At 40.5% G+C, this 15,335-nt stretch overlaps 1 protein-coding gene across 9 annotated transcripts in view; it reads right to left on the bottom strand.

Moving 5' to 3' along the window:
- ank2b (ankyrin 2b, neuronal) overlaps nt 1-15,335 on the bottom strand; it is a 193,464-nt gene that overhangs the window by 68,122 nt on the left and 110,007 nt on the right. For all 9 annotated transcript variants that reach the window (XM_087178657.1, XM_087178656.1, XM_087178659.1 and 6 more), the window contains exons 2-3: nt 9,787-9,888; nt 2,563-2,661 (exon numbers count right to left, since the gene is read on the bottom strand). In XM_087178657.1, the coding sequence (XP_087034783.1) occupies nt 2,563-2,661; nt 9,787-9,888 (201 nt within the window). The remainder of the gene's footprint in view (nt 1-2,562; nt 2,662-9,786; nt 9,889-15,335) is intronic.

Genomic DNA, 15,335 nt, shown 5'->3' on the forward strand with positions numbered 1-15,335 from the left:
CATACATATACATATACATATATATATACACAGTATGTATATATATGTGTGATATTATTGCTTGTCACATGCCAAGGTAATATGTGCAGCAAGCTAAGCAGTGAAATGAAGGTCAGACTCAGCAGGCAGGGCAGACCGCAAAACTGCAAAACTGACATTCTTTTTGTATGAAAGATATTGCATATGGCAGGAAATATCATAATATGTGATATTATTAAATATCAGCCCAAGCCTAATACTGTGTTTAGTACAAAGAGAGAGCTGAACTTATACCTCTGGGTGACTACTAAGTGTTCCCTTAAGATGCCTGTGCCACAAAAACTCACTCTATATGATCCAATATCACAGATACAGTATGAATTCTGTATATATTTATATATGTTCTAGTACCAATGCTTCACTGTCGTGAGCACTTATACATAGAATTACATATTTGACGTCTTGGAAACTCTGGGACACAGCTATAGAAATAAAGCTCAGCTGTTGGTGAACAATGTTTAGCTACACAAACTCTGTATGGAAAGACCTGCTAAAAAATCTACTGTACAGGACTGAAGAGGAAAGTATGTGACTGTGATTCTCAGTCATGTCAACAATAAAGGCTGAGGAGTGTTTATCTTTGGAGCTGGTTAAAATCTGTGTTCATGAGTCTACCATACACCGACCATGGAGTATGGAGTACTGTCATGGACACCACAGAGGAAGCTACTGGTCTCCAAAAAACATCACTAAATTCCCAAGTTCATCAAGGTCTCTTCCAGGTTAACGTCAGGTTGTCTGTCCACCTACTGAAGCTCACGAGTCGCTGCTGATGTGGCAGGACAATGACCCTAAACATCTAAGTAAATCCACCTCCTGGAGTGGTCTAGTCAGAGCCCAGACCTTAATCCAGTAGAGATGCTGTGCCGCTCACACCAGACATCCTGACGATCTGTCTGAGCTGAGGCAGCTCTTTAAGGAAGAACTTCCAAACCTCCTGAATATTGAGCAGCTCTGATCAACAGCTAGTGGAAGAGCTGGTTTCAGGTTATTGGAGCCAATGGAGGTTATTAAATCCATAATCCTGTGCTATTAGCTTAGAGGCACTGTGTTTGTCTGCATTTGATCAGATCAGTTTTTATGACAAGTTAATGAAGAAAAACAGGAATCTCTAAAAGGTTCACTGACTTGCTCTTACCACTGTACATGTAGTTGCATTTTGGAGCGACATAAACAAGAGTCACTGGAGCCTTACTCAGTAAACAGTCTGGACCTTCTCTAATTGCAGGAGTTGGAATGATCTGCATTGCTCTATGTTTACTACTCCACTATCCATATCACTTTTCTTTAGTGCTCAACTTGCTCCTCAGCTGTATTCCTACACTGAGTTCATCTGTAGAAGCTTGTTTTTCTCAGTGAATGATGTCAGTCCTAAACCTGGAGCTGATCTTCTCAAAAACGATTGGTCATGCTATATTCCATAGCAGAATCATGGTCACATCAAAAATCACTGTGGATAAAAACAAGAGCTAAATTCTTACAATGGAAATATAACAGCCATACAGAATTCAGAGCACCTACACTGAGTGGTCTAGGAGACGAGACTAAGTAGGGAGTAAGTAAGGAGACTAAGTGCCTGTCAAGTGTCAGGTGTCAGTGGCAGGTGTTAGACTCGCTCAAGAAAGTTCAGTGGTCATGGAGCTGGTTGAACTGTCATGTATAGATCCTGACCTCGTTACCACAAAGTGTGAGGACAGAAGATCAGAAGCTGAGGGCTGGTTCAGATATCTTCAGTCCCTTTGAAACAGAGTTTCCGCTATATCACCACTAAGGAGAACCTTCTTATGACGGCTTTGTTTGAATAAAGGCGCAACATTCCTGCCTTGAACTGTATAAAAGGGGCTTTAGTTACAACTGCCATTAAATGTTTTTACATATTATAAGCTAATTCTTTTTTTCTGAAATTTCTATATCTGAAAGCATGTTTAAAGATGGAAAGAAAAACATTTTCATTTTCCTGCCAAGTGCACCTCTGACCAATAGGAAAGAAACAGGAAATGGCTGTGACCGTGCTGACGTAAGGGAATGGAGAGCTGGAGAGTCAAGAGCTAAGCTATCATTATTAGCTGTGTTGCATCATCCACTTTTATATCACTCACTGCTGGAATATAAACAAAACAAACACAGTTTGCGAACATTTATGAGACACATAAACTTGATTAAACTGTGTTAACCTATTGTCTGATTAGCAACCAGAAAAGCTAGCTAGCTTGCCAAATGCAGTTAGCAAGGCAGTTAGCTTTATGAGCTATTGGCTGTGTCCTTGCTAACTCTTTTTCTGTTCAATAGTGATTAGGGTTAGAAAGGTAGGACGTAGAGGTGTAGAGTCACACAGCTATAATTAATCAAAGTAGTGTACATGCCATGGACACTTAGATAAAATGACAGAGAATAACTATGGTGGACACAGTGTGTTACTGCCTAGCTAGCTTTTAGAACCACCTATTTTGCCAGGATGTGTGGATGAACCTCACTTTGTTCCCTCCTTAAGTGACTCTTCCTTGATAAGATACTGTGTCTTACCTTTGTGGCTGAATCCACCGCCGCTCCTCTGTCCAGCAGTTCCTGGACCAGATCCACGTGGCCCTCCTTGGCTGCCAGGTGCAATGCATTAAGACCATTCTGGAGAGAGATGAGGGAAGAAAGGTTAGGGACCAAATGACAAAGCATTAAGACAGATCCAAGAGGACAGTGAAGGATTTACCTCCTCCTCCAGGTCCATAACTTTCTGAACCTGCCTTTCTGTCCTTCACTCTTACATGTGGGGGGACAGACTGAAATATCAAAGCTGGCTGTTAAACTTGGCTTCGATGTTGTGCCATGTTATGCTGTTGTGGAGGAGAGCCAGTCCTGGGTATGAAGATAAAAATAGTTGTGTGTGTTGTGTGTTTGTGGGTGTGTGTGCAAGTCGAATGAACATCCTCTTTTTTCCCACTCTGAGGTGCTGTGAACTCAAATATGGCTGTCTTGATATTGATCTGTGACGGCTATAACAATAAATATATATGAAGATTCATTCTAAAATACCACAAGAACCAGAAATATTTTGAACAGAGTTGTGGGACTAATTCATGCAAATGGCCAACTTCTCAGCAGGATACAGGCTTCTTAGAGGTACAGAGTGATATTTGAAGTTTCAAGTTGTAAATCAGTCAAGTGTCATGTGCTGATTGGGTGGCAGGGAGTAGATGGGCGGAGCTTGCTCTGAGAGACAAGACGCTGGAAAACTCAGAAACAGTAACCGGCAAAGGGAAGTGTGTTTTTGTAAAATCAAAAGACTGAAAAAGGTTTCCAAGGTATTTCTGGGGGACTCAGAGTGAATATGGAGGGACATTTCACCTTTAGTTTGCTTTCATAAATGAAGTAAAAATAACCAATATTTTATTTATATATGTTTTTTTGCCACTAGGGGTTGCAAAAAAGTTGAAAACACAATATTTGACATATTATCACCTTATGAGGTTCTTAGTGTGATTAAATCTCTATTGCTTTGTTAAGAATTCAAAGTAAACACATAAAATATTCACACATTTCAAATATAAAGTACTGAGAAAAGAGAAATGAAACAGGCTATTAAAGTTCAGCTTTACACTTCATGTTCATCCATCGAGAGACACACCATTGAGCGCAGATTCACTTCCGGCGACAAAATACTAAAGATGCACAATGCTGGATTCACAATGAATCTGTCTCTAGTATGTTATTAATACATTAAAGCCACAACCTTGATATGTCTGATGGGGTCCAATAATTCCAAATCCTGGAGAACCAAGATTTTACCACCTTCCTCCAAACTTCCTTGTGAAGGGATATTCCAAGATCTTTTTCCCAAGTCAGCTTAACACCCTCATAGTTTGGGGATTGATGTTTCTAAGCAAATTATAAAACCTATATGTCTCCCCACTAAGTTTCCAACTTGATCACCATGACGCCTGAATGCTACAGGGTAAGATTTTTCTTTCTATCTACAGTCATAATACAACTCTTCAGATTAATTAACTTCCAAAAAGCCTTCCTGGGTTAATTATATTTCGACATAAACTGTTGTGCAGCAAATGATTCCTGTCTAAGAGATCTTCAACAGCATTATTCCTGCTCTCTGTGCAGCTTTCATAACAGAATAAAAGTGGAGAAATAGATCTGACAGCCAAACAAAGCGTTGCTCCATTCACAGCCTCCCCTCTTCCTTCATGCCTTTGAGGAGTTGAGTGTAGGGGTGAATGTAGAGTTAGTTGTTCCCCCCTTTCCTCCTTCAAGTGACCCACCACTGATTCAATAACCTTTCAGCTGTCCGAACATCAGGCTGCAGTTTAAAAAGAGCCGCTGAGTCGATAAGTAATTTCCTCTGTGACTGCCAGACTAACCCTCATCACACAGCCCCCTGAGGCTGTGATCCCACTGGACTCCGAGGGTACCTACAGAGGCACCCTGTGGGATCCCAAAGAGACTGAATGCTTGTCCTAGAATCATCTGACTGTGCTAGAGTTTTCATTGCCCTGAGGTGTTCCATAGATGGCAGGAGGCATCTGTCCCACAGCAGAGCGGAGTATGTATTCCTGCTGTTTTTCGGATCAGTTGACATGTTCATGCACCTGCCTGCTTTCAGCTGATCTTGTGTCAGCCATTACTCAGCCACTGTGTTGGTACAACGGCTGGATTTAAAGTAGTAGTTCAAAGAACAGAAAAGTGAGCACTTTATTGTGTTTACTGAAGGTGCCCTGTGGTTTCGGTTTTTATTTTCACTGGAAAAGTAGAAAACCAAGGCTTAACAGCTTGTCTATTTCAAATGGACAAGTCATCTTCCCCACTGTATTCTGAGGCCATAGCATTTCACCAATGAATTATACTTGCACTTCATGATTTACTGTATGTTCAATGCCGATGTTCAGTAAATCCTTTATGCCCTGGGGTGGAATGTAAGGCTGTGAAAACCTGCATGACGGAAGGGCCTCATGTACACATATATAATGGCATGTTAAATAAAAATAATAAAATAGTAAAAATAATTCACGCTTTAAATGGTTACTAAATCTAATAGCGAAATCTTTTTATATAGAATTACAATTAGTTTATTTTATTTTATCTTTGTTTGTTTGTTGTGTATATATTTGTGTCATTTTTATATTTTCATGAGATTATTCTATATTTCATATTTAGTGCTAGGCAACACAGTATCCATGGTAACGATGTAGCTATATAAAGTGCATTACCGGGGGAACAAGTCAGACTGGGCTTGCGTCCCCCAGGTGAGTGTGTGCCTGTTAAATGAAGATCTATAGATATGAATATATGAATGTTCATCCAGTCTGAGGGAGAACGTCATTATATTGACTTACACAACGATTATCCATGTTTATTCATTTATCTTTATCAGTTGTGTCTTTATATTATTCATAATGGAAATGTTGGATCCTGATTAGAGTTAGACTGTTGGCCATATCATTTATTTATTTGCAGTTCAATCGTTAGTGTTTGAAGTTTGCTTTGATTATGATTTTTCTGTCTGACTGAGTAGTTTGTTATCCCCCATATCCTGAAGTGCTTGTTAGCATAAAAATAGGTCAGTGAAACGAGGAGCTGTCTGAGTCTCTTCGTTAGAGTCAATCAGTCAACTGCCAGCTGTTACTTCAACATTGTCTTCTACACAACACGGAGACTTATCATTTTGGATGTTGTAAAAGAGATTTAACTACAGTAGCCCTGAGAGCTCAACACACTGCAACTTCAGAAAATACATGCGCATAGACAAAACGCAACTTCAGAAAACATCTTCATCAATTTGACAACACATGAGTCGCAAATACTCACAACACAACAAAAGTGTTCCAGGGGACACTAAAATTGATGAAGATGTTTTCTGAATGTGTTTGTGTCTTTTTGCATGTGTTTTGTTAAGGGCCTTAAGAGCCACCATAGTTAATGGGGTATAGTAAACTGCATATATAGATATTCAGAAGCAGACTGAACCCCATCACAGTAGCATGTCTGACCCTCACTCTAAACCCTTGCAGTAACCACAACCATTTCCTAATCTTAACCATAGTTTATTGAATCTTAGAGCAGCCTTACCTCTGCTGTAGTTGACAGCTGTTGTAGAAAGAAATAATGTTATGGTAAAAAGCCCTGTCCTTGAACACTGTCTAGTACCAACGTTTTTGTTGAGTGATGGTGCTGGTTTTTGAAATAAGCTTCACTTTGCTCAGTATGTATTTTCTTGAGAAAGACACTAAAAAGACTGTGTAATACAGTTATCTCCTTCAGTCAGACATCAACATGGAGCACCTTGCACCTGACTGGATAAATGGTTGCTCATTGCTTTTGACTTTTAAGATAGAAAATCCTGGAAACTACTCTTCCAGGTTTCTCCTGAACTATCCACCAAAATCACCAATTGATATATTTAAAGCCAATAAATATATCTGTGTATTGTATAACACCTTAGTTACAGAGTAGTTGAGTATCATGTCATCATCCAAACACTGGTCACAGTTCGCTGACTGATCCGACATACATCTGTTTGAGTGTAGATAATTCTCTGTGGATGTTTCATAGACTTTAATCTCATTAAGCTGTGCTCTGGCTTTTTGTGATGCGCTAACAGATTTTTTAATGTTCTTCTTTAGTGATGGAACTCGATAACCTGGTTCTGGTTCCACACATCAGACAAGTGCATCTTATTCAGTGATTCAAACCCCCTGCACATTCAACCAATCAGAGCTTTGTAGCAGGAATTGAAAATTGGGCCATTATCTTTCTAGCTACCTAGCTATCATCTGTGACGATAATACTTTATTGAAAAGCATGTGCAGAAAATGTAGGTTGCCTATGGAGCAAGAGGGGAAAACATGTATTCCCTGGTGTCTGTTACACAGTTCTTCATCTCACAACAAGCTTCAAACAGTCTGTTTGAAGTTGCACCTGTCACTGTTCTCCCATAAAACAGCAGACAGCTATTTTTCAGCTGTGATTATCAGACAGCCCAGATGAACGAGGTCCTGTCTTTTGTCCCAGAGGACAACAACAGAGAAGAAGTGTAATGAAGAATATTCTCTCCATGTGGTCAGGGAGGAGCTCTTTTTTTTTTCTTTTTTTGGAGAGGAAGTATTACTAGAAGTATCATAAATATACTGCATGTTGATTCCTCACAATGTCAAACTAACGTAGGCAGAAACCTGTGTTTTGATACTGTTTAATATGGAGTGAAAGCAGACATCACTTTAAAACACACAACCTCCCAAAACCCTCAGGGCCCTATTTATCTTTGTACACCCCCTCCACTGTGCCCTCCATTCACCTTCAGGAAGCCACCAACCCCTTCATCATGCACCGCCCGTCCACCAAAGTTAAAAGGGAAGGAGTCCTTCCAAAGAATAACTGTTCATAGGTAGTTGGAAACAGGAAAGTCCCCTCGGTACCAAAAAGGATTTACTGCAACCAGTCAGACCAGTGCTAGTACTCCATCACTGTAATGGAGTCATTTAGATCCCATTGGTGTCGACTTTTGACTGATTTCATGGTCTTTTGAATCTCAAGGTGCTCTCATGGCCAAGCATCAGTTACCATTTAACCACTTGTCTGACATCACTCTCTAAAGAGGTGCCATGTTTCATGTTGATGGTGGGCCGATGCAACCTTTAAAGTGCCCTCAACAACTGTGATTATCATCATTGATCACTGATTTCTGGTCTGAAATCCTGTACATACACACCTGATTAATGAACATTTCACTTCCATTCACTGACACAGATGATTTTTTTTTGAAGAATTTCCACACTCAAAAATTATTCCTTTGGACCGTTGATGGCAGTTGACAAACATGAATCTTAGCACCAAAGTTGAAGATTGGATAGACACTGAAATGTGTCTCCAGTGGACAGACATTAACCATGCATCTCAATTTATTTGCTAACTAAATGATTGATGAAACAAATATCTGCTAAGCATCTGGCCATCAAAGGCCATTATCACTCACACACAGACACTATCTCCCGTCTGTAATAATAAGAAATAACTGACATTATATAGCCGTTCAGAAATGTCACTTGTTTTCAGGATGGTCCATGGAAACATGGATTTGGCAAAAACAAACATCAAAACGAATAAAAGGAGTTCCTTCGTCCTCAGTGGATGCAGTTCAGTCAGTTTATTCGGGTGTGATGTGGTTTCAAAATCTTGAAGATTCAAATATCAAGAAATATAGATATTGAAACTACTTATGACAATCAATCCAATTGTTTGTGATTGTTATTTATACTACCTTTTCACTTTTACCCAGCTGAGTACACCTCGTTTGCGTTTTGTTTCCCAGCTTTTCAAAACTTTGCTGAATATGTACTTGTCTGTGACACAAAGCTGGAGAGAAACATGTGCAAACAAAGGAGCCCAAAATATCATCAGGGGCACAAGTGATCGCATATCCCACATCAGTTGATAAAAAAAAAGAGTGCCATCGGCAAATGTTAGATTTCCACTCCATGTGACTTTTGTTTATCGGGCTGCTCATTGCCAGCACAGAACTGTTTACATCCTATCAGCTTTCACTGCCCCTCTTCGTCCATGTCTGGAATGCTAATGGGCTTAGAGGAGACAAGATAATGACTAAACCTAAATAAAGAAACTCTCTCTGGTCAAACATTCCCTTACAGGAATGTGGAGCCCTTTTCATATGATAATGATAATAATAATAATACAAAATGTGTGTGCAGATTAGAGGTGGACAACATAAACTAATAATGCTAATGTTGTCCTTATGAGACATTATAATGAAGCTAACTATCACTCAACACAGTGTATGCTAAAGAGTTAGTAAGAACATTGGACTTAAAAGGTACTGTAAGTTGAAGCCGCACAATTTTATTTACAACAAAAATGGATGTAATGACCATATGTAATGTGACATGCGCTACACAAAGTGACAACCCCACAGTTCATTGTTGGTTTTACAGCAACCTCTGCTCTCATAAACAACCTGTCCTCTACCTGCTGAGCAGCAAACAGCACACAGACACAGTCGCAGAGCAGCCGCAGAACATAGCGCAACATTTAACAGCTAAAGAAGTTGAAGTTATCATCACCCTGGTTGATTTAGCCCTGACCTCTTCTACAAAAGCCTTTCCTCTGACAGAGTTAGTGGCAGTTTGTATAAACACGAGGCTGTAAAGGTGGACTGGTGAGTCGATCGGTTTTCATGTTCAACATGATGACGTTTAACGTCCCTGACAACCTCTGTAGTCTCATTTAGACACTTGTTAGCAACCGTCCTTTTTAACAGACAGTAAAAGCTTCAAGAAATCAGCATTGGAGTATTTACTGATGTATTTTATGCCATGAATAAAACCTGAAAATATCTTGAGCTTGTGTTAACCACAGACCTTATTTCAGTCTGACCAAATTTGACCAAAACCACATTAAAAAAATCAATCTGCACTTCTGGGTTTTAGGACTCATTCGTACTGCACTCTATGAAGTAAATTTTGTCGAATTCAATTATTGAAGTCGACCTAATAATAGTAGTTTGTATGATTTTATTTTTTGGGTTACTGAGGGTTGTAGAGAAGTCCCATTTTTCTTTGTGTTGCTACATTTTTGTTGTTGTTGTTGTTGTTGTTGTTGTGTTTTAGTTTGTGCTCTACAAGGTTTCCACTTCCACCAAAATACACAGTATATGATTTTTTGTCTATGTTGTGTGAGTGTGAGTGTATATGGGTGTTGTGAAAGATGCATGTAATGTTGTGATCTGTCTCCTACCTGATTGCAGGTGCTTATGTCCACACCCCCTTTCAGATATTCCAAAACCTTGTCAATGTTTCCCGCCCTCGCCGCTCGCAGGAAACTGGTGTTACTGTCCGACTAGAGGAGACAGAGAGGAAACACATTTTCAAAATGAATCAACATCACATCCAAACTACATTCACATTTTGTCACTGGCTGTCAAACAGAATGGTAATCACATTATTTAGCAACTTTGCCTGAATGAGCCATGTTTTGAAAATGAAAGTTCATAGTTAAAAATATCTATTCTATTAAAATCTGTTCATGAAGGCGAAGCACACAACATCAAATAATTACTTATTTTCCATAGAGAATTTTACTGTTTCTCTTGGTTTCACTTGTAGTAAATATGACTTGCGGTACGGTGTCCCACAAGGATCCATTCTGGGACCTCTTTGTTTTAATCAAGATATGCTTCTGCTCTTTTCTATCATCAGCAAACACAAGCAACGGACATATGCAGACAACACATAACTTCTCCTGATAGCATGACACCTTAAGATTCACTGTTCAAACTGAAATATCAAAGATCTCTCGATGTCACAAGATGTCACACAAACGTCAGTAAATCAGAGCAGAGAGAGAAATATCATCTAAAAAATCAACCAGAATTATCTTTAAGGCTTTGCTCCTGGGCTAAAAATATTTTGATTGTCTCACCCCAGCTTCAACATGTGCCAGTTTATCAAGCTGACAGATTTCTCAGGTCACATCTCAATGAAAATCTGGTGACAGACCATTCAGTGCTTATGCTTCTAATTTGAGGTGTGCACCTACAGTATTTTCTTTTAAGGATGTTTTTAGTTTAGCTTTGTGAGTTAAGTCATTATTTTAACTTATTTTCTGCTATTTTGTCACTCTTTATCAAACGGTGAAAAAACGCTTCACTAGATCTTCAGTCTAGTGCAGTATGCACGTTTATGCAACCAACATGTTTTAATTCTGTATAATTGAAAAATGGTCTTCTTAAAGGTCTATGTTGACATCGAGACGAAAGTCACAATAAAGCATTATATGCATATACTGTAGCTTTTCCTAAGTGCAAAACAATGTCTATGTCCCTGGTTGGGGAAGTACATGTCCCCTGTCTGTTTTTGGATGCTGAGTGAGCTGCAGTTGGAAACAGACCAGGACTGTAAGGAAGCAAAATGATTCAGCATTTTCCTCTTGGTGCCTTCACTAAAGCTAAATCCTGGCTCACACACAGCTTGTTCAAAGCTCCCAGCGCTCTGCTGCTCCTGTGGAAAAACACTGTGTGATGCTTATTTTTACTGCATTCAAACTGCGTTACTCCTTCCACAGGGAGGTCAGAGGTCACGTACAGACACACTGCAGCACCACGCTGGAACTGGTGGGGACTCACTATCATGCTCATGGACACCTCTAGCTGAGGAATGGTTTCTTATTGTCTGTCAAGGTCATTTTCATCAGCAAGCTGTGAGGTTCAGAATGAAAACTGTCAGCCGTAAAACTTCAGTCCTCTGACCAAAGTTTATATCAGGTTTATTTTCTCCAAAATGTAAGGGAAACAAACACATGCGCTGATGAATCAGAACTGCCGATGTGAAGGTGAAAGAGAATGAATGAGAGGGAGTGCAGTCTAATATTGATTAGGACAGGACAAGAAAAGAAGTGAGGTCAAGGAAGTGAGGTAGATGAAGAAAGCTTTTCAGTATTGACAGAAATTACATCTGAAGTTTTGGTCTCTTTCCCTTCGTCACGACCTGTCACCTGCAGTGTCAACCTGCCCTCCCTGTCTCAGAGATCAGAGAGGATGATACAGCACTGATGATGTATGAAATGAGCAGTGACACTGCAGCGCTGATGTCTACCTCAGACACACACACACATTGCTCTGGTCTGATGTTTGTGGCTGACCTGCAGTCAGCTGCTGTCTGGCTGCTGCAGAGAGCTGCACTGCATCACTCATACTTTCAGCTACTGGAGCTTTTTTGCAGCACAGACACAGCCACCTCGAAGGACAACGCTGGGTCTGACTGTTTTACAAAGTCCATAAGTTTGTAGGTTTACATTAAAGGAAGCCAGTGATTCACAGCAGCACACTATGAGACATGTTTCAGATAGGACATGCAGTTCTATATGTGATCATTTCCTCTAACTAACTCCTTAGTGTTGCATTCAAAATTGTTCTGAGATTCAAGAGTGAGTTGTCAAAAAAAATTACACTCATCTGGTGGGGGCACTTACTAACCACAGTTTAACATAAACCATGTATTTGTCCCTATTCAGCCCTTTTCTTCAGAGGACACATTCAAACAGACAAAACACAAACACGTTACAGGTAGCACAGATGACAACACACGTGTTTTTCAAAGTTGCAGTGAATTGAAATCTCAGAGACACTGTACTTTTCTCTGTGCATGCAGAGAAATAAATCTGAAATCAATCTTTTGATTTGACTTCTGAGTTTTCCAAAAATATCAGAGTGCTGCTTTAATGAAGTGATCACATTAAAGTGTCTGATCCCTTGAACTAAGACAACACAAGTCACAACTCCAAAAGTCAAGGAACACCAGCAGCGTCTTGGCACACAACATCACAAGTTGATGCGGGTCAAGTGTCAGGATACACCGCTGTTGTATGTCCTGGTGCTGACAATCAGCTCCTCAGTGTCAGACAGCTGCTCACTAGAAGGACTTTTCATTGGAATTTTGTGATCTTATAAGAACTTGGAATTAGACTCCTTTTCACATGCAGTTTCCATTAATATTTACTGAACTGGTGTTTTATACTGTTGGCATATTGTTATATTGTCACAGTGCACAGGGCTGTACATGTAATATGAAAGGGAGCTTCCTTTGGCTGAGTTGTATAGCCTGATGACAGTGGGAACAAAGGATCTCCTGAACCTCTCTGTTCTGCAGCACAGTGAGGTGAGACGTTTGCTGCAGCTGTAGCTGCTTCTCTGTCCTGCCAGAATGTTGTGGACAGGATGGTTGGTATTGTCCAAGATGGCCTCCATCTTACGTTGCATGCGTCTGTCCACAACAGTCCTGAGTGAGTCCAGACTCCTGCTAAGCACAGACTCAGCCTTTTTTACCAGCTTGTCCAGTCTCTTTGTGTTCATGTTGGACATGCTGCTGCCCCAGCAGACTGCAGCATTAAAGAGTACACTGGCCACCACTGACTGATAAAACGTGTGCAGCATTTCACTGCAGAAATCAAAGGACCTGAGCCTCCTGAGGGAAAAGAGCCGGCTCTGCCCTTTCAGGTAGATGGCATCTGTGTTCAGGGACAAGTCCAGTTTACTGTCCAGGTGCACACCTAGTTATTTATAAGTGTGCACCACCTCAGTGTCCTTCCCTCAAATGCTGACTGGCTGAAGGGTGGGCCCAGACCTCCGAAAGTCCATGACCATCTCCTTGGTCTTGGAGGTGTTCAGAAGGAGGATCCCTGTACTCCTCTTCCTGCCCGTTCCTGATACGCGCCACAATAGCTGTGTCATCCAAGTATTTGTGGATGTGGCAAGACTCAGAGTTGTATTTAAAGTCGGCCGTATACAGGGTGAACAGAAACGGAGCCAGAACAGTCCCCTGTGGAGCCCCAGTGCTGCTCATCACTGTCCCTGAGACACAGTCACCCAGCCTGACGTACTGTGGTCGTCTTGTCAGGTAATCCACAATCCAGGACGTGAAGCAGGGATCCACCCCCATCCCTTCCAGCTTGTCTTTAAGAATCTAATAAAATATCTAAAGATAACATCTGATGATATGGGAGTCTGTGGTCTAATTTGTGTCAGTTTAGGTCCTTGATGTGAAAAAGTTTGAGAACCACTGATCTATATCATGTTTCAATTGCATATATTTTTTAATTTCCCAATACTGTTGTGTGTGTATATATACACTGTATAAAATACTGCATATATACTATCTATAACACTATATATCCAAATAAATGCATATGTATATTGTATTCACACCTATACCTTTATATAAATATACTCATGGACCTACACATCATGGCATCTCTAACTTGTCTTTTTAATTGATGTCACTCAGATTGAACCTAACTGTCTGCCTCCCTCTCAGCCTGCCTCTGTTCCTCTTTAACATGTGACTTTCCCCTCACAATCAAACAAAAAATACTACACTGTCCAGTGTTGGAGAGACTTGTTCATTCAGCCTCGTCCATGTTCTTACAGAGTTAGCATTGTTTGCTAGCAGCACTGCACAAAGCAGCCATTACCACAATCAAGCCTGTCTGATAATACCCTCACATTCCCTTCAGAGCTGCCGAGTCACATTATGCAAGACCCTGCCCTAATCATCTCTCAGCGACTGGCAGGTTGCTATAGTGACACTTGGACCAACAGGACTCTGAGACAAGTGGGGCTTTTCAATGGGAAACACTTCACAGTGAAGAGAAAGGGAGAATTGTGGCCGCCAGCTTCCTACAGAAATTGTTTCATAACTCTGGGGTATAAGGAGCTTAGTCAGTTTGTCACTCTCTTTGATGGGGAAATGTTTTGAATGTTCTCTGAGAGGCTTACAGTTACATGAAGGGCGTGTTTGGGTGAGTTGGCAAGAAATAGAAACAGAAATCAAAAATAAAAGAAACTTTAGTCAAGTATGAAGTTAGTTGCTTTTCTACTTGGTTCACCACTGTTGAAAAAAGAATATTTCATGATAAATTAAATTTTAAAAACTAACAGCGACGTCATATGCTTCTTTCATATATAATTGTATGATATGTGCCCCTTCTATAACAATCTGTTCCTGCAAGACTTAATCAAACCTGCCAAGCGTGACAAAGCACAGTCCTGACAACACATTACATCAAACATTCATTTACCAAGTCGCTGTCTTCCTCTGTGGAGCGCAGAGATGCATCAATAATGCAAAACCGTCCTCTAATCCGTCCCTAACATACACTCTGTGAGACACCGGAGCCCAGACTGGAAGCATCCTCACCCCGCAGAGACAAGCGCTGCCCTCTCTGGAGGTAACCATGACAACCTGGCTGTCTGTGTGTCAGCAGAGCAAGCGGAGTGAGCACAGAAAGCAGGGCAAGAGTGTATCACTCACATTTTGAAATATACTGGTGCTAACAGCATTAAAACAGATCCAACTACTGCTCATATCTTCATTAGGAATAGTTTGAGTCATATAACCATGATACTCCTAGCAAACATGCTAAAACAAGACAAAAGACTTCATTCAAAGTCCACTTACTAACTTTTTCCAGAGCTTCCAACAGCATCCCTAAATAAGCAACCATGGTAACAGTTGTTTGACAAAATCATTTTAACTAAAGTTCGATGAAGGCCATGTGATGCAGTAGAAAGCTGCAGAAAAAGCTAGTGAGTTGACTTTGAATCAAGATTGTTTTGTCAAATGACTGCCTCTGAGGTTAAGAATGAACACTCATGCCTCCATCCTGTAGTTGCTTCCCATGACATTTATGATGACTGCTTTCCTTGGCACACTGAGGGAATGGAAGGTCACATGTGTAACCCAGGTTCTCTGAGTCTCTCCACCCTACATATTCAATATGTACGGGCACTG

This window comes from Seriola lalandi, unplaced genomic scaffold, assembly GCF_002814215.2.
Source record: "Seriola lalandi dorsalis isolate HSWRI2012SDOR001 ecotype SW California unplaced genomic scaffold, Sedor1 jcf7180002054694, whole genome shotgun sequence".
Taxonomy (NCBI): domain Eukaryota; kingdom Metazoa; phylum Chordata; class Actinopteri; order Carangiformes; family Carangidae; genus Seriola; species Seriola lalandi.